The sequence below is a fragment of the Hevea brasiliensis genome, chromosome 2 (genome assembly GCF_030052815.1).
Source record: "Hevea brasiliensis isolate MT/VB/25A 57/8 chromosome 2, ASM3005281v1, whole genome shotgun sequence".
Lineage (NCBI taxonomy): Eukaryota > Viridiplantae > Streptophyta > Magnoliopsida > Malpighiales > Euphorbiaceae > Hevea > Hevea brasiliensis.
In genome coordinates this window covers 12,188,425-12,207,994 of record NC_079494.1, presented here as the reverse complement: position 1 = coordinate 12,207,994, position 19,570 = coordinate 12,188,425, and the positions used below count along the sequence as shown (strand labels likewise).

The 19,570-nt window shown below is 31.3% G+C and overlaps 2 protein-coding genes and 1 pseudogene across 4 annotated transcripts; 1 reads left to right on the top strand and 2 right to left on the bottom strand.

The window, feature by feature from the left end:
• LOC110663731 (pre-mRNA-processing protein 40A-like) overlaps positions 1-4,057 on the top strand; it is a 34,260-nt pseudogene extending 30,203 nt beyond the window's left edge.
• A 238-nt stretch (positions 4,058-4,295) lies between these two features.
• LOC110663694 (uncharacterized) lies at positions 4,296-6,265 on the bottom strand. Of its 2 annotated transcripts, none has more exons than XM_058134336.1 (3): positions 5,408-6,265; positions 5,197-5,308; positions 4,296-5,106 (listed from the first exon to the last, which is right to left on the bottom strand). In XM_058134336.1, the coding sequence occupies exons 1-3, from the start codon at positions 5,894-5,896 to the stop codon at positions 4,577-4,579; spliced, it is 1,131 nt and encodes a 376-aa protein (XP_057990319.1). In that variant the 5' UTR covers positions 5,897-6,265; the 3' UTR covers positions 4,296-4,576. The 2 variants fall into 2 exon arrangements, with proteins under 2 accessions (XP_057990319.1, XP_057990322.1); XM_058134339.1 differs by having other exon boundaries at positions 5,215-5,308.
• Positions 6,266-11,078: 4,813 nt separating this feature from the next.
• On the bottom strand, positions 11,079-18,349 carry LOC110642087 (kinesin-like protein KIN-7N). Of its 2 annotated transcripts, none has more exons than XM_058134332.1 (18): positions 18,155-18,349; positions 17,952-18,041; positions 17,621-17,739; positions 17,420-17,533; positions 17,256-17,337; positions 17,090-17,157; positions 16,915-16,992; positions 16,633-16,775; positions 16,400-16,502; positions 16,209-16,289; positions 15,445-15,513; positions 15,309-15,368; positions 15,057-15,209; positions 14,129-14,422; positions 13,530-13,616; positions 12,921-13,079; positions 12,559-12,828; positions 11,079-11,234 (listed from the first exon to the last, which is right to left on the bottom strand). In XM_058134332.1, exons 1-18 carry the CDS (start codon positions 18,303-18,305, stop codon positions 11,229-11,231), a joined length of 2,127 nt encoding a protein of 708 aa, XP_057990315.1. In that variant the 5' UTR covers positions 18,306-18,349; the 3' UTR covers positions 11,079-11,228. The 2 variants fall into 2 exon arrangements, with proteins under 2 accessions (XP_057990315.1, XP_057990312.1); XM_058134329.1 differs by having other exon boundaries at positions 11,217-11,846.
• Positions 18,350-19,570: the final 1,221 nt, after the last annotated feature.

Sequence of the window (19,570 nt, the reverse complement as noted above, 5' to 3'; positions counted from 1 at the left end):
TTATTAAAGGCATGCCTCAGGCTCCAGACTCACTAGGCTCCAGGCCTAATGCCTCTACAAGAGAAAGGCAAGCGACATTCACCATGCCCTCTCGTTATGCACCTAGTCGTGCGCCTTGTTCCAGGCCCAAGGTTAGAAAGGCGCACCTTTTTTATTTCCACATTTGGTGAGTATTTCCATTGACAAAAAGCACAACCACTTAACTCAAAATTTGTCGATCTAGAAGTTTTTGAAATTTGATCGTTGGTGATAACTAATCACCAAAATCTCATCAAACTAACGTACTCAGGATCACAAACCTCTCATATTTTCATTTTCAACGCTAGCACTCGTTATCTTTTCCCAAAAAAAAAAAAAAAAAATTAATACTATTTTAGTTCTTAAAGATGAGAGAAATGATAAATATATTGATTTTGAAGATGAATACTAAGAGGATAAAGATATAGAAGAAGATGAAAAAGATTATGATACTACTCTTGATGAAGATTCAAGAGCAGTTATTTTATAATTGCTTGACTTTAATTATAAAACATTAAAAGACTATTCAAGTTTTAATATATTAGTACTTGAATGCTTATTAGTTATTATTATTTTTAGTTTATGTTATTTGAAGTTTGATGGAATATTTATATTTATTTTACTTTGAACTTTTTTTTTTCCGCGTCACTTCGCTCTAGCACGCGCCTTCTCCCTGCGCCTAGGCTCCAGGACCCCTTGGCGCGTTAGTGGGCCTTGAGCCTTTAATAGCTATGGACTTAAGAACTGCTTATGCTTCCTCCAAGTTTTGAGATTTCATTTACTTGTAGGTCTAGTTATTGTTTAGTATCTGTAATTTTACTAGTAACCACATGCTTTTATTGCAATGACTTAATGAATGTGCTATAATATCTTCTAACACTCATTGATTTGGTCCTACTGATTAAGATGAGCTTTGTGATTATTGTCTTGTATGGTTCTGTTTGTTTTTTTAATTTTCTTGTATGCATATAAACTTCTAGTAACTTTTTGATCAATAAATATGATTTTTTAGTATAAATTTCAATTAAAAATAAATATAAAATATATTTTATATAATAAATAAATAATATTTAATATAAAGTTTAAATTAATGGACTATTTTGTTAATAAAATAAAACTTTAGAGATTATATTGTAATTTATAGCTAATTTTTTCAAATTCAATTTCGTTCTTTTGGCTATAATTTTGACAATTAATTAATGTTCGGCTATAATACATAAAATTAAAAAGGATTGGCTATAATTGTGATTTAACGTAAATCTTTGGATTTTTTTTTTTGTCCGATTGGCCTTCAAATTACTTATTAATTTATGTATGCTGTATTCCCTTATATCACTTCTGTCTGACTGCTGAAGCCTCTCTTTTCCCCTTGCTTGAATTTGTTTAAATTTGCAACATGTATCCATCTAACCTTCTCCAGTTGTGCATTGGCAGTGCCATGATGATAAAACTTGTATAAAATATGCATTGAAAACGGGGAAGGTAAGAAATCACATGCACCTTGTGTTTTGTTCTGCTGTTATTTTAAAATTTCCAATGTATCTATCCCCAGATTACCATGTCATCAACATGGACATTTGAAGACTTTAAGGCTGCCATTTCTGATGATGTTAGTTCCCCACCAATATCAGACATCAATTTAAAGGTATTAATTCTTTTTCCTAGTTAGACTTTAAGGATACTGATTCTGATGATAGCTTTTCCTAAGACTACATAGATATTAATAGAGATCCACAAACTATTCCTACTTGGATTAGTAATCCTAAAATTGGAAAAAAAATTCTTAATCTATTAGATAGGAGGCAAACAACTATATAACTAAGAAAATTCCTAAATAAGAAGATCCTAGACAGAAGGGTATATCATACTCCTAACTAGAAAATTTAGAAGAATGGAAATTATATAAACTAAGAAATAAGTCAAAATAATTTGTTAATTTCTCTCTCTTGGACCGTCTCTTCTATGCTTTAATGGGCAATATTTCAGTAAAGTTTTACTATGCTACCTAGGAAGAATCCAATGCTCCATTAGCATCTGTGCTGTTCATAACTACTTACAAGCAATGGGTTTGGGATTGCATTCCGTGGACCTGTTGTTTTTTGTGTTGCATTCCACACATCATTAAAGTGCCCTGTCTGTTGTTTATATGGGACTGGTCATTGCTCCTTTATTTGCTGCCTGGTGTTGCTTCTAATCAGTCATTCTTGGGATTATCCTGGTTATTGCATTCATTAATTGTGAATCTTCTCCAATGAATAATCAACTATGATTATTGAGTTGGATTATGAGCGGAGTGTGTAATCTTAAATAAGATATTTGATTTTTCTCTATTCTTCAAAGCTTTTATATGGCGAGCTAGTTGAAAGGGCCAAGGAGAAGAAGGAGAAAGAAGCTAAAAAGCGGCAATGCCTTGCTGATGACTTCAAGAAACTATCATATACTTATACGGTATGGAAATGTTGCGCATAGTCTTGTCTTCTGTCTCTTCTTGAGCCTACTAGTTTTATTCTGTCTTGGTAGGATATAACTGCATATTCTAGTTGGGATGATTGCAAACAACTTTTTGAAGAAAGCGGGGAGTACAGGTATGGCAGCTTATCACCAGCTGTCTCCTAGGACCCTTTTGTTCTTCAACTATTATCTTTATTTTCCTGATGGTTTCCCAACTGTTGCTTGTCTCTTGTAGATCAAATAGGGGTAGAGAGTTTTAGCAGGGGGGTGTTTGAGGAATATTTTGCTCACTTGCAGGGAAAGGCTAAAGAGAAGGAATGCAAGCGCGAGGAGGAAAAGGTGTCTAATTTTTCCTTGTTCTTAAGAATCTGTGGGAGTCTGGCTGGATGCTGTTGCCTTGGGCAATCTGTGTGTTTTTCCTTTTCAGGAATGTAGCATCTTATGTTCTTGTGTGTGTAAGATTTTTGCAGAGTTCAGTTCTTTATTAGTATTGTTATTTTTTTTACTTTTTCAGCTGTCAGAAAAGGAGAGAGAGGGAGGAAAAAGAGAAGCGGAATGAGAGAGAGAGAGAAAAGAGAAGGAGAAGGAGAAGGAACCTGAAAGGGAAAAGGGGAAGGAAAGAACAAAAAAGGATAAAACAGATGGTGAAAATGTTGATCCAACTGAAAACTATAGCCATAAAGAGGGCAAAAAAATGGGAAAAGACAAGGATAGGAAACATCGGAGACAGCATCAAAGTGGTACTGACCATGTAAGTTTTGACAAAGAGGAGGAGGAATCTAAAAAATCACGCAGACATGGCAGTGACCGTAAACAATCAAGAAAGGTATTCAATTAATTTATGATTGTAGTTAAACAGTGGATAGTGCTCTAATATTGTTCTGATGTCTTTTCGCAGCATTCATACTTACCTGAGTTGGATAATGAAAGCCGGCATAAAAGGCATAAGATAGATCACCGCGATGGTCCGTGGAAATGACGGCTATAAGGAGTTAGAAGATGCGGAGGTTGGTGAGAATGGGGAGATTGTCCGTATGTCCTCGTTTTGCATGCATAGTGCCAAGTAAATCAGATGAGGATTGTGCAGTCAGATTCATTCAGTGTTGATGAACAGGAATTAGTGGCAAGTGAAAAGAAGCTAACTGGCTTTTACTGGTTTAATTTGTGAATGCAGCCATAAGAGCAACTTCTGTTTAGGGGGAAAAAAAAAAAAAAAGAAATCCAAAACCACAGTAGAATTGAAATGGAACATCACTAGTTTTAATTCAAAGTTGTAATTGAAGGGTTAAACCCTATGATCTTCATGAAAATTTATTTGCACTACTTGTGGTAGTTTGAACATCAACATCAGCGAGGCAATAATTTTATCTAGCATTGAAATCTTTTTTCCGTTATCTGAGCTGGAGTATTCCTTCCAGGCCTGGCAAATGGAAAGTGTAGCAACCGTCTGATTGTTCTTGGTGTGCTGTGTGGGGTTGCATTTAGCAATATGTTATTGTGAAATAGGCTTAATGCATCCTTATATTTATTGGGATGTTGAATTTTATTTATTTTTAACTTTTTATTAAAATTAGTTTAAAAGTTTTAATTTAGTCTCAATTTAGCTCTAAAATCAAGAAACTAAGCTTGTTGCTTTTGGGCTAAATCTGGTAATTAAGAAATTGTTCTGGATTTTTTATTTAAATCAATAAATTAAGCTTAGAAATTTTAATTGGTAGATTGAGTTGTACTTAAATTGAAACTTTTACGTTAATTTGAATAAAAAGTTGAAAATAAGTTAAATTAAATATCTTTAATAAATAGAGAGATGAAATTGAACATTTAACTAATGATAATGGTACAAATGCTATTAAATTCTTCTTGAAGGTTTACTATGTGCTTGTTATTTACATTACATTCACTGTTCAAAAAACCTTACGTCCTGTTAGCTCTGAGAAAATGCATTCATGGAGGAACGAAGTTACAAATTGAGATTGTTTGGACCAAAATGATAAAGAGTTTCATCTATTCTTTAGCTCTGCTCATATGCTCACAAACTATATTAGCTGATTTTGACAATCTAATTAGGAGAATATCAGCTCAACATCTGGCGATTAGTGATATGAAATCAGGCAATCATGTCCATAACTATTTCACTGCTGATCTCTTCCAAAATGGCATCCCCTATTATAGACCCAATTTTCCTTCGCTGTGCCTTATAACCACTCCACTCTTGTGCTGATTCCCGAAATTCCATTTCCATTTGTTCTCCGAAGGTTGATTCTTCACCAGACTGTTTTCCCCACAACTTTATCTTCTCTCCAATGAGCTTTCCAAGCTCTTCTGCCTCCAAATATTCTCCCTGTTGCTTCTCCTTCCTTCCTTGGTTCTCTACTATCTCCTTTACACAATCAAAAAGAAGTTGCCTTGTTTGCTGCAAAGCTGACTTAGATTTCAAGTGCTGTGAAGAAAGATTATAATGGACAAGCTCCTGTATTTCTGAGACTCCTGGTAAAGTTGATTTCTCTGTTGCTGAGTGGAAAAGTATTTTCCACAGAGAAGCTGATAGAATGGAGTCTTCTGTGACTTTCTTGGGGGAATGAGCGCAAGTTTTTGTGGGATTCTTTTCTCTTACTGTGCTGAAGTACTCTGGTTCATCTGCAAGAACAAATGGAAGAAGATTTCAACACCTAAGAAGAATGTTGTCGATAAACTACTAGTAATCGAATGGCAGACAAGGGTATTAACTGTTATGAAGTGGGTAACCTCTATGTGAAGCTACCTCTTCTAGTACGGACACAGGACTGTGCTGTTTACTGTCTTCTATGCATTGCCTTTGGAGCTTTCTATCTGTAACAGCCTGTTAACTTAATGAGTAAATTGACTTTCAAGAAACAAATGCAAAACGCAACTTTTTATCTGACTATAAACAGACAAGAATAAATTATATTTTTTGTACCTCATTATTGCAGAGTCTGAAAGACTGGGAAGTGTTTGCTGTGAATGAGATGTGATCCTTTTGCTGTGAAATGGAGGATTCTTCTGCATCTGCATCAGCATCGCTTCCAGAGCATGAATTAAACACTGTTGAGGTGCTAGCAGAAGAAAAACTATCTAATTCTCCTGCTTCTTGGCTATTCCTGTCCTTATTCTCTGTAACATCACCATTTCCATCTCTGTGATTGGAAGTTTTGATTCTGAGCCTCTCGTTGAAGGAAATGACCTGATTATATATACTTCTTAATACTTTTGGACAGTGAGGAATACCTATTTTGCTACTTTTAAGACAAAGACTAAATGACCTTTTGAAGGACTTTCTTGAATTGCCATGACAGCGGGGGAAGCTACTTCCCGCATTAAAGCTCTTCCTCAGAATAAAAGGTTCTTGCTGCTCTTGAAGAAGTTCTCGAAGCTGTTTAACTGGTTTGGGCTCCCTGGTGGTGGCCATTAGTTGAAGTGAATGGAGGGTTTTGGAAATGAAGAAGAAGAGGGTAAGTGGTAGTTTAGGCAATTTTGAAGAGAAGATAAATGGACAGTTAATATATTAAATGGGATAGGCAAGGCATATCCGTCAGTTTGGGACAGAAGAAGAGTGAGAGATAGAGACTGGGTATTTAAGGCCTGGATAGAGGGTATGTTCTCCAAGCCATAAGGTCTTAATTGCTGGTGGTGGTACCCTTTTCAAGTTCCAGACTGCCTGTACTCAGAGGTTAGATACTCTGATCAATGGGGTTTGTTAACAGGGTACGTTGCTCTATTTGCAGAGTTGTTTGGTGTACATCACCACTTGTCTTTATTTTTAGGCTTCAGTTCAGTCCCTTTTTACACTCTCACACAAAGACATAGTTTTGTTATTATGCCCATTTATGGTCCTAACAGAATTTGTCTTATTTGTGAGAAAAATACAAGCAATGAATTTAATTGCCATCGTATGTGCACAAATAGTACGTTGTTTTTTTCTTAATCTCGTTTATTATAAATTTAAGATATAAAATATATATTAAAATTTATTTATTAAATTTATTTATTAAATATATAATTTTACATATTTATCTTTTAAATCTAATTAACTGTGAATTTAGAGATGAACTTCTATACCTACACATACATAACCCAAGGATTATAATTCAAGGATTAGTTTAGTTGAACTGTGAATTTACTATCATTTTACCCGTCAAGATTTAACTTGAGATTAAACTAAGCGTGATATATATATTTTTTATTGACTATTATAAACTCGAATTTATATAATAATAAATTTAATAATTCTTTGAATAAATATTAATAATAAGATTTATGTATCTATTATTTTAATTATGCATACATTTTTAATTAATTTTATAAATATTTAGTTCAAAGACAGTTAATTTTGTTTTTTTATATATTTTTTTAGAAAAGATTATTTTTATGTAAAGTCAAATTTATATTAACTATACTCTATTTTTTTTTGAAACTTTTAATTTCAATATGAATGGTGTATTTTTAATTGAATTGGAAAACTTAATAGGCTCCATTTATTTTTGGGAAGCATTTTTTGAATTTTTTTTACTGTTTGAGGCATTCAGGAAATGCAATACCCAAAAATAATTTTTTGATTAGAAGGAAAACTAAGTTATTTTGTTTAAAAATGACTTAATCTTTTTAAAAGAAAAAATAATTTTTTGAATTTTAATAATCTTATTAAAATATAAAAATAATTATACATATATGATATAAATATATATCATTAATTTAATATTATAAATGAACAATGTAATATATTTTTATAAATTTTTTTTTAAATAATTTTCATAAAAAATAATTTTTGTATATAAATTATTTTACGTAAAATAAAGCAACCTAGTACATTAAAACTAAAATATACATATGATCACTATTGAAATATTAAAAAAAAAAAAGCTATATATTCATAAATGAAAAAAAAAAAACCCTTAAAAAGAGTTCAAATGCAAACTCTCTTTTCATTCCCAGCCGCGTAGGCACTAGTGGGATATCATATTCATATTCTTCTTTAATTGCCTTTACTTTAAAGCTCAAAAGAATGGATAAAATGATCCCTTTTTTTTTTTTTTTTCTTTTTTTAGTTTTTTGATCGAATTCGTTTTAGTTTTGAGTTATAATTAAAAAAAATTAAAAATTATTTTGATATTTTTATAATTAAAATATATTAAATTAATTTTTAATATTTTCAAAATACATATTTAAAAATATTTTTTAATAATTATTTTAATAATAAAAATAATAATACTATACATAATCAAATCGCCAGAGTCCCCAAAATTAAAAAAAAATAAATAAAGCAAAGGTCAATTCTAAGGCACTGGTTTCTTTTTATAAATAAAGTTAATTACTGTTTTAGGAGTATATAGTTTAATTTATAAAAATTAGTTTATAAATACTCATTATTAATAAAATAAAATAAATTTATAAATATTTAAAATTTTAACTAGTTATGTATTTAGTTAAAATATTTATAAGTGATTGATAAATAATTAATGTATTTAATAAAAAAATAATTTATAAATATATTTATTATTAAAATGATAAAAAAATTTTAAATAAAATTTATATATGAAATTTTAAAAATTAAATAAAAATAATATAATAAATATTATACCAAACTAACTTTATAAATATGGGCTTATAAGTATCAAAATAAAAAATTAAGTATTCTAAATTATTTTTTTTTAACTTATAAACTCAACGTACAAGATCAAAAATTATTTTAAATAAATAGATTAACTTATTTTTAGAACCTATAATTTGGTTTGATTAATTTATAAGTTAAGAAGACAGATATTTTCTTAATATAATGATATAAATAAAATTAATTAAAAATAAAAATTAATAATTAATTCTTATTTTTTTATAAATAATTCTGATTAAACTCAAATTTAAAATTTCACATTATAATTTATATTTAATTATAATTAGAAAAAAAAAAAAGCAAGGTGTCGGCAGTCCATATAATGTTGTTTCGTTGGATCATAAGTTTCTTAAACTTTAATTTTATAACATTAAAATTGAAACAAATTATGGTAAGCTTTAACCACAAATGATTCTGCCCCACTTATTATTTTTTTTTAAAATTTTATTTTATTACAATCCAATCAGAAATTTAATTTAAGAAAAAATTTTAAAATATTATTATTATATAAATATCTAAATTTTATTATAATTATTAATTATAGAGTTATATTAATCCTACTCTAATCAACGATTAATATATATATATATATATACCAATATAATATAATCAACGATTATTATATATATAAATTCTTATTTTTATATATTATACAAATTTATTTTATTGATAAATTCATGTAGATTTATATCGGAGTTGATTATTATGTCTATCAACTTGACAAAACAAGATTAGTTATTAATCTTTCATGGGATAATGATATTCAATGCAAAAATATTCATCAAATCAGCATATTTTATTTTAATTTATTTAATTATTTAAAATTAATACATTTATTTTTCATGAATGGGTAGCTAATCACACAATAGATTTCCTTAAGCTTTTTTAAAAAGACTAAATGAAATTTTAATAAAATATAGGATCAACGTAAAAATATAAAAATATTGAGAGATTAAAAATTAAATAATATAAAAATATAAATAAAATTTATATAAAAATACAGAGGCTGAAAAATGAAAAAAGATAAAATATTAGAGAAGTATATAGTAATTTTTTATAAAATATACTAAATAAGTCTTTAGTCTCTTTAGTTACAATTATCATAATTAATTAAAATTCAATTTTAATATATATAATTTAAATTTTTAATTATAATAGTGTATAATTTAAAATTTTTGATTTTTTTTTTTTCAAATAACCTAAAATTTATAAGTAAAATTTTAATCCTAAAAAAATTTGAGACGACGGCAATGGCTCTCACCGACAATGTGATTCTGCTACTGAATATCATGATGATACATAGTAAAATAAATAAATAGAATAAAGCTAAGATTTAGAGACGTTAAAGTTTGTTGTGGCCAATGAGAAATGTAAATCCTAATTTCCTTAATGATTTGATTGGCAAGCTTTTCACAATTGTGGGACTCTCCACACTTGGTTGTAAAAAGCTGATGGGATTGGCACTTTATTATCAACTCATTAATGACCCATCTTGGATTTATCCAGCGTAAGCATCTTTATATTAATGGACATGTTTGGTTGATTTTGAAGATAGAATAAAACCAAAATCAAATGTTTTTATCAGAATATTATTATCATTTTTTTTTCTATTTCAATTTTATTATTGGAATATGTGAATTTAACAAATATTTTAAGTTATTGAAATATAAAAAGTATCATTAAAAATAAAATTAAATATAAAATGATGAAAATTAAATTAAAATTTTTATTTATAAGTAATTTATTTAAGATTTAAAATTATTGATTAATATTTTTAATTTAATTTAACTCTATTAAAAAATATTTATTATCAAATTCAAAATAACACCTAATAAGATGAATTATTAAATAATTTATAATTAATTTTTATTGCACTTATAAATATATATAATATTTAATTATTATATTGGTATAAAAAATTAAATTAAAATAAAATAAGAATATCTTTTTAAGTTAACTGCCAAAATCATCACACTTTTGATAATCACACTGAGTTGGAACAATGTCTTTGTCCTAAAATTATTTTAGGCTAAGCAGAGCGCCAAAGCCCACAGATTTTAAAGCACGCGCCCATCGTGATGGCACTAACGCGGCTTTCCGATATGATTACACATTTTACAATTACGAATTTTAATTTCAGGACTAATCATTAAAATTTTTTTTAGAATATAATTTAATTTAATCACTTTAATTTTAATAATTTAAGTAAAATTAATTAAATTGATTACAATTTTATTTAATTATCAATTAAAATTTTAATTTTATTTTATTGATAAAATTTAATTCATGATTATCAATCTCTCATTCATTTTAATTTTGTTCATAAAAATTAATTTAAATTATCAAATAAAAGCTTAATAATTAATTGAATAAAATCTTAATAAATGTATTGGAACTGATGTAAATTACAATTAAAAAAAGTTTTGGATTTTTTTTTTTTATCTTTCATCCTAATTTTAAGTCCATGCCAAAAAAAAAAAAAAAGAAATAACAAATAATTTTTAAGATCCCAATTCGGATTATATTCATGTATGAGAATGAAGAATCCTCTGAAGTCACTTCGGAAAAAAAAAAAAAATAAAGGATCAAGAAATGATACAAGTAAGCCTGCCTGTCAATATATAAGCAAAAACCTGTGGAAATTGTGCGGGGAGGTAACTGTGTTGAAAACCTGTTGAACGTTCAGCCAGACCATTTGGATACTGAAGTTTCAGCTATACCATTATAAAATGCCTACTTGTCGTTTTGCCGTCATATTCGTGTCGACACGACACGACATAGAATACGACATAGAATGTATTCAACACATAATCATGAGTCGGACACTCAACGATAGAGATCTCTAAGGATGAAAAGTGTATTGAATTAAAGGATAGATAAAAAAAAACAAGTTAAAAGAGAATGCAATTTTGAATTAAAGGATAAACACAAAACATGTTAAAAAAATATTGAATATTTCAAAAATCCAATATATTGCTTCAACGCTTTCGGCCTATATAACGTATCCGAACAGATCTGTCTAAATTTACATTTGTATTTTCATATTTTCTATTTAGAAAGCTCATAAGTCTGACATGCGGATATATTACACGTACCCATTTCTGACATCCGTACCCGTGTCCAGTAACATAGCCTACCACTGCAATTATGATGTAAAATATGACGAGTCAATCAAGTTTGATACAGCAAGACAGGTAACACAAGACTTCTGAGTATATCGAGGATTACATTCAAAGAATTCCAGATAAATACATAACAAAGAACGTGCAGAACACATGAAATAATGGAAAGAAACCACAAACTATTATGGTTTTCAACATCCAAGAGATTTGGATGCTGAAACTGTATCCAGGCTTCTCAATTTCTCAATTTTGGATTTAAATTCACTTTGGAAGGATGTAAATGATCTCTGCCGACTAGCAAAAGCAACACTGAATTGTTTAATCTGTTCTTCAAGATCTTTTCTTCTCCGTGCTTCACTGTTCAAATCTTTTAAAGTATTTTCCTTTTGGTCAGTAACAAGTGCAAGCTTTTGAGATGATTCTGAGACTCTTTCAAGCAGGGAATCCCTTTCTTCTTTCAAAAGCTGAAGTTCTCTTTCCAAGCTAGTGTATTTTTCTCTAGAAACCTCCAGAAGCTGGTCATTGAGATCCAGCTTTTTCTCCAAATCATTGTATTTTTCCTTGATAGTGTCAAGTTCATAGCTTAGTTTCTCCTTGGAAGAAGCAGTTTCTCCTTCCTGAGTGGACCCCTTCATCACATTTAAAAGCTGCATCTTAAAAGGAGGCAACCACCTATATGTGCTATTTTTTGAGACAAAATGTACTTTTATTCTTCAAGCACTATACTTTCTGTACTTTAATAGTAAAGGCAAGCACAAATTTTACTTCAAAGGAAAATTAACCATTTCCTCAAAAAGATTGAAAATCACAATAAGGAGCTCATCAGAACACATTTTTTCATACACATGATAAAATGCACACAATGCCTGGAAAAACCTAAGGGGAAGAAACTCAAACAAAAATACGTGTGTAACTGTGTCTAAGCTTCATATGTAGGTCTTTATCTCACACGGTAAGCAAATTTTCCCTTTGCGTAAATCATGAGAATTTTCACAGAACTATGATCTGGAGTTGATTTATACTATAATATATATGTGATGATATGTTTTGAACTGTTGAAAAGATTTCAAATATGGATCAATAATATAATAACTAAGAAGAAACGATAATGTTACTAGGACATTGAGCACAAAATTCCAATTCCTATTCTTTTTCTGGTTTGAAATCTCATATCAATTGATAATTAACTAGTGAAGCCACATAATCATGTGGACAAAAGTATAGTGAAACAGTTTAAATCATCAAAGTAGTGAAAAGGTTAAGGGCATATCCAAACATCAGGAGGAAAAATATAATCATTATTGATAAATGATATCTTGTTGATTGTGAGAAGGCAGCTACCTTATGGTGGCAGCCACATATTGTGTTCTTCACTTCTTTGTTCTCAATGGCTAATTTCTCTGATGCTACCAGGGATGTAATTGTGCCTCTTATGCTCTCAGAAAGCACTTTGCAGTGCTCTTGGACCAGTGAATCATTTCTTGGAAAAAATTCATGATTATCCTTGTCCATAAACAAATAAGATTCAAGATTTGAGAAAAGGCTTATGACAATTTCACTTGTGCTTGAGAGCAATTTTGCAGTAGAAGACTCATCATCAGGTACAAAACTCTGTTTCAAACAACAAAACAGAAAGCAAATCTTACCTAAAAAATGTTGGCAAACATGAATTGAAAGAGGCATACATATTGCAAAAGCTTCACCTGCATTGTTAACAAAAGATCCTTCAAAATTTCTTTGCAGTGGGCCACAGATTTGCCCAGCCTTTGAGGAATCTCTCCAATTACTAACACTTCTTGTTTCAGTTCTGAAATCTCCTCCATCAAATGCTCATTTAACAATGATTGTTCTGAGTGCTTCCTCTGTAAACATATGCATCCAAACACATGAAAGGCTTGAAATGCATGCAATGAATGAATAAATTTAAATCACAAACAAATTGGAAGGCTTAAGCTCAAGAACATAGTATTGCTGCGTGCAGTTTCAAAAGATGGAAAGAGTTTCACTAATTGGCATGGGCTGTATGTAGTGTAAAATGCACATGTAGATAAGAAGCCTGTTTAGTGAACTCAGGTTGAGATGAAGGCTTGCTACAGATATCAATGTAAAGCTAAGACCAGAAATTTCCTTGTCACAAATGGAAAGAAGAATTAAAAGGGTTTATCAATTGTCAAATAAGACAAGCAACAAATTTTATAAGCATTGATGGTACATAGCGAGCTGATAGGTTTCAAGAGCACCAACTTGCAACTTACAGATAATCAACCATTATTCAACTAAACATTTGAAAATGCAAAGCCACATATACTAACCTCGAGTTCATTCTTCTCTTCAGTGATGAGTTCTAGTTGTCTTGTAAGATTCTCTACTTCCTTTCTGTGGTTATCACTTGATAAGCCCTGATCAAATTTTATTGAGTCCAATTAAAATAAGCACATAAATTATTTACTAGGAGTTTTCTCAACATTAACCAAATGGCAGTAACGTGAGAAGTAACAGACATAAATCACATCCAAGCTTAGAAATACGTGAAGACAAGTCTCGTGAAGCCTTCAAAATGGGGACTAAGCCGTGATGGAAAGATTTGTTTTGACAGGTTGTCGAAGATGAATGTGGCCAGCTTCTATTTCTAATTTAAAATTGTTTCACCGAGGAGTCGGTTTGTGAAAAGGATGATGAATATACTCTTGTAAACAAGAGAATGAACTTGAAAAACGTGGGTTAAAGATAGAATGGTAGATGAACTAAAGGTAACAAAATTAAGCACCGTAAAGTGTAATTTGCTCATTTTCTAATCTTACTCTTTTCTGTTGGTTCAGCACAAGTTAGAATACAAAGGAAGAGGAATAAAATATTATTATTATTATTATTAATTATTAAGTGCAAGAAAAGCTTATAATTATAAACTTACAGGAGTCATGTCACTTGATGGAAAGGATTGGACTTTTCTTGCAGGGGTCATCTGAATTGAATCAAGGTCGGCTATGTAACCTTTATTCATTTTCAACCAAGTGTCTTCATCAGCTACATTGCTAAGAGTATCTGGAAGAGGACTGTAATCGGTATGCCTTGAATAATTGGATCTTTTGGCAACGAAGGCATTTGGAGCTGCCTTAAAAGAAGGGGTTCTGAAAAAGTCTTCTCGAGTTATACTACTGCTGTCATTGAATTCTTCCTTGCTACATTGACTCCCAGAATTCTGGCCCTACCAGTGGTTATTTTATTCGCACAAAAGAAATTTTTGTCAAACACATTGTTAGAATGTAGAAAGAATGGTACCGGCTACAATGCACAAACAATGGATTTGAATGGAATAAAATATCATCTTTTGCTCAATAGTTCTTTTTTGTGAAAAGCGTGAGCGTACAACATTAACATAAAACAAATTTGATGTTGCATTTGTAGAATACAGGTGCATAGGACCAGTTGGCCCTGAATCAAAGACATATAGTTGAAGCCATTCTTCAGATGATTGATTAAAATCAGGCTTATTGATAGTGCATAAGAATCATCATCAAGAAAGCTTTAATTTTTCACTTTAGTAATGTGCAAACAAACATAAATCACTGAGGAATCTAAAAACAGGGGCAACTCAACATGGCCCAACATAGAGATGCTGGTAGTAACAGCACTCATAACATGATCAATAGAAGGTTTAGTTTTCTCAAAATGAAAATGCTATTGGACTGCAGATTATGTGTCTTTCTGTTTACCAATGTCCAAATAATCACAATAAGATTAAGATGGTGATTAGAATGCTTCTACAACAAAGAGAATGTTTATCAGTTATCAAAGTAACACAAGTTAGGAGTTAAGACTTTGCTTCACTTGAGTAATACCTGACCAGCATTCTTATCACACTCTGGAAATGTGACTAGATTGCTGAGATTGTCAATTCTCATCTGCTGCTCCCTGATGCATTGATCCCGCTCCTTGTGTGATTTCCTCTCTTCCTCCAGCTGCATTTCAAGTTTCTCCCGGTCTAGTTCGTACTACAAATCAGAAAATGAACAGAAAAATGCATGAGATGAAACTAATGTAATGTCAATCATAAATTCATGGTAATTTTTCACAGCAGATCAAAAGGCTACCTTCAGCATTTCATTTCTCAATTTTAAGATCTCTTGCTCCAAAACTTCAGCCCGAGATCCCTAAACAAGAGTTTGGCAATATTAAAAATTGTTTTTAAGCCTCTACCATGTATAATTAACATCAAATAACCATAACCTGTAGTTTTTTGCGTAGCTCTTCTATCTCTAACTTCTGCCGTTTCAGTAAGGCAGCATCTGTCAAAATCTGAGACAATTTCAACCTTGATTAGCTGCGATGTCCAACTCAAATGGAAGGAATATAGAGCAATAAGTAAAACGAACTGCTGCAGGGAAAGAAGCCGTTAAGTGGCAACATTTTAGGGCCTGTTTGGCATTGCTGTTGAGAAAAATACTTTTTTAAATATATTAATTAGAGAGTTAAAAAATAATTAAAAATTAAATTTGATCAGTTTTAGCCATAAGAATACTAAAATAACAAAACAGTTTTTTCTAAACTGCTTTTCTCAACAGTAACTAAAATGATACTTTCATTCAGAAAAGCAGTTTCAGGCTCTGAAACTCAATGCAAAACACGGCTTTAAGCAATCAAGTAATTATGCATTGTTGTGAAAAATAAAGGTAAATAAACAAATAAAGCATTCTACACTTTAATTCCAAGTTTGAGAAAAACAAATGAGGCACAATTTTAAAACTGCAGGCCTCAACCCTAACACTACATGGGGCTATTGAGTGGCAAGGTGCTCATCTTGCCTTCATATGCCCCAAGCATTCATGTCATTGTGCCGGCCAACAGCAACAACAGCACCTCAATCTCAAGTATTTCCCTTAAACCACAACCCCGAATCCAAAGGTTTATTTTTATCATTTTGACCCTCATAAATCTACTTCACTGTTAATGTGTTAAACTTGTTAATCTGTCATACAAAGCAACATACAAACCTCATTCACTTGGGCACAATTGGTGATGCGTTTGGCTCGGCTAGCAAATTGGAGAGTTCCTTTTGTTTCATCAATGTGAACCTAGAAAATATATTACCCAAAAAGCCCAACTTGACAATTTTAAAGATGATGAGGGAGAACAACATAATATAAGATTAAAAAAAAAAAAAATGTAACAAATAATAGGCTACCTCTTCTGGAGCTACAGTGCATATAATTGAAGTTTTGGCGTTACCACCGAGAGCAGGTTGAAGTATACGGGTTAGTTTGCTATCACGATAAGGAATATGCCCCCTGCATTCGTAATTTAAAAAATTAAGACAGCTCTATCCACTAGGAATATGCACCCAGAATTTTTCACTTAACAAATTAGGCCATGATTTTGTTATCAGATTAAAATGTCAACAGCAAGATAAACAATTACCTTTGCTTTGGACCATCACTTAATTTGTTTATCACATTACCAAGAGCCATCAAACTCTTGTTTATGTGCTTTCCTTCTTTCAGACGCACTCCACCAGCTCCAGTTTTAGCAATCCTCTCTGACCCAGCTAAATCTACCAAATTCTATTGTCGGCATAGACAAAGGGGACATATAAATTTTCAAGAATTAAATACCAAACAACTCTGTTACCATCTAAAATAGAACACAATAGTTGATGTTTGATTAAAATCTTTAGTGCGGCAATGTGAAGAAAATTCACACCAAAACAGAGACTCGAATAGCATCACTGCTTGAATAATTAGTTGAAGAGTTGCTATCCTTCCCTTTGCTTTCAATAACCTGGCATGAACGATAACAGTATCAAAACACCAACAAATTTAACAGGGAAATGGTATCCAATTCGATATGATTTCCAAAAATGCATCAAAAGGAATACCATTCTGAATATTGTGTGAGACCTACTACTGCGAATGTTCATGTTTGTTTCCCCAAAGTGCCGATTAACTGAAAAATTGCAGAATATTATATAAGCACACATTCACTATGTTTTATAAGGAACATAAAAGAAACTTGAGGCCTATAAATTCATAATGAATTTAAACCTTCCCCTGTGGCAATGAGCTCGAGCACTTGTTCAGCATTATTCACAATTTCCTCCCTGAGGCCAGCAACAAATATGCCACGCTGGAAACAAAAAAACTTTAGGTGGATTGCATATTTGAGGGTAACTAATGAAATAGTGCCAAAGTTTTTATTGGTATCCAACCTCCAAACTCTCATGTATTTGCAATTTCTGATTCTCTACTGCAAAAAGATCATTAATTTCTTCATTATATATTTCCATGTAGGAAACACGAATCAGAAACTCCCTGTCCGACATCTGCTCCAAGAGTGGTAAAAGTCAAAAGGACAATTTTTTAAAGCACATAACAGAGACTTGAACAGTAGCCATAGAAGTAGAGGATACCATCTGAATTTTGTTAAATATATCTTTAACTGCCCGATGAATAATGCCTGGATCAGTTTCAGAACCATTCATGGTGAAAGTCTTGCCACTGCTAGTCTGTCCATAAGCAAATGCTGTACCTGTAAAGATTTCGAAGACTAGCTTAAAAATCAACATCTGAATTCCAAACTCAGTTTCTACTAAATCTACCAATGCCAACCAATTCACATAATCATAGATCAGAACTCTAGTGCTTCAACAATATCCAAACTAACTCTGCAAAATAGTACAAAGCAATAGCAGAATTACAAATCAGTGTCTAAATGAAATTTAACCTACAAAAAAGGCATACCATTGAAACCCTCGACAGCTGCATGGATGATATCTTTGGTAAGAAGCTCATAAACTCTAGCATTTGTGCAACTTTCGTCGAATACATGATCTACAAATTAAATTTAAAACATATAAAGAAAATCCAGATAATAATACTCCTATAAAAATCCATTGAGGAGGATGGATTAGAGGAAGTGAACGGGACAACTGATTACGACATACCAAAAGCATAAGATACGCCGGAGATAGGGGTGCCATCAGACTTGAGAAGAGAGATGTGATTATCTTCGACCCTCCAGTGATTTCCATTGGAGATCTCTTGAGACACGGCCACTGGAGGTCTCACTCTAACGGCTACGCAGATCTTCTCCATTTCTCTCTTTTTGATTTGCTTGATTTGAATGTACCTGACTGCCTTCTGCCCTTCTGGCTCTGGGCGGGACATACCGTTTGATTTTGAATCCCGATTTCAAAAGCCTTGTGTAATTACTCAATTACCCCTTTACATTAAAGCCCAAATCAATGGGCCAAATTATTTGGGTCTCTATTGGGCTCATCTCCATTGTAGGCCTTTCTACACTTTCTTTTTCATAATAGAATTCCACAGTTCCTCTTTAAAAGAATTCTACAATTCCCTTGTTAGAATATAAAGATTAAAAAATTTTAATCACAATTATTTTTTTTATTTATAATCTTTTGATATTTGAATTAGCTTTGTGCACATCACATTTTGAAAATAAATTAAAAAATGCACCCTCACTTACTACTATTTGTGCATCTAGAAAATTTCTCCAAATAAAATTTAATCATGATAATCAAATTCAAAATGATTTGACTACAAATCAAACTTTAAAATGAGTATACTTTGAATGTTGATTATCTAATATAGATCTTTATAGTTCTATGATACGATGGCTCTTGGATAAGTGGCATTTGGAGTGGGGAGTATAGCAATTCAACCACTTATATGACCTATAGATACTATCAGATGACCACTAATTAGTTTGGACCACCTTTGGGCTCTCAAGGGGTATTAATAGATTAGGTTTATTATCTACAAAAAAAAGAAAATGGTTAAAGAGTCGAGTAGTGTTTCCTTACTTGGTACTTCAATGGCTAAGTTAGTCAAGAATATTAACAAGGCTAAGAGAGAATAAATGAAGTAAAGGCAAACTTAAGACAATAGTAAATGAGTCTAAAAATGTTCTATCCCTAGTACTCGTAAGGGTTATATAGTATAATCCAATAAATAAGGGAAGGCCATGTGTCTTATCAGAGCAAGTTGGACATTTATGACTAGTGCAAAGCCCTAAAAGAATGTCTTGTTTGTCATATTCTTTTAGGGTAGCAGCGACTGTCATATTTTGAAGTGATAGTAACAGTTACCTTGGAGTTTTGCCTTTCTATGGTTGCTATGTCAAGGTTATATAGGGTTTTAGAGCTCCAGAGCATTAAATGTGTTCAATCAACTATTTAATGCTCCAGCTAACTTGAGGTGGACTTAGAGATAAGGCATTTGTCCTACGGGCTTTAGAGTACTAAATAGTTATTGTATGTTGTTTAGGCCTATTAATTCGGTCCAAACTAAGTGGTTGTGACTATGGAATAAAAGCAATGAGCACTCTAGGACGCACTCAA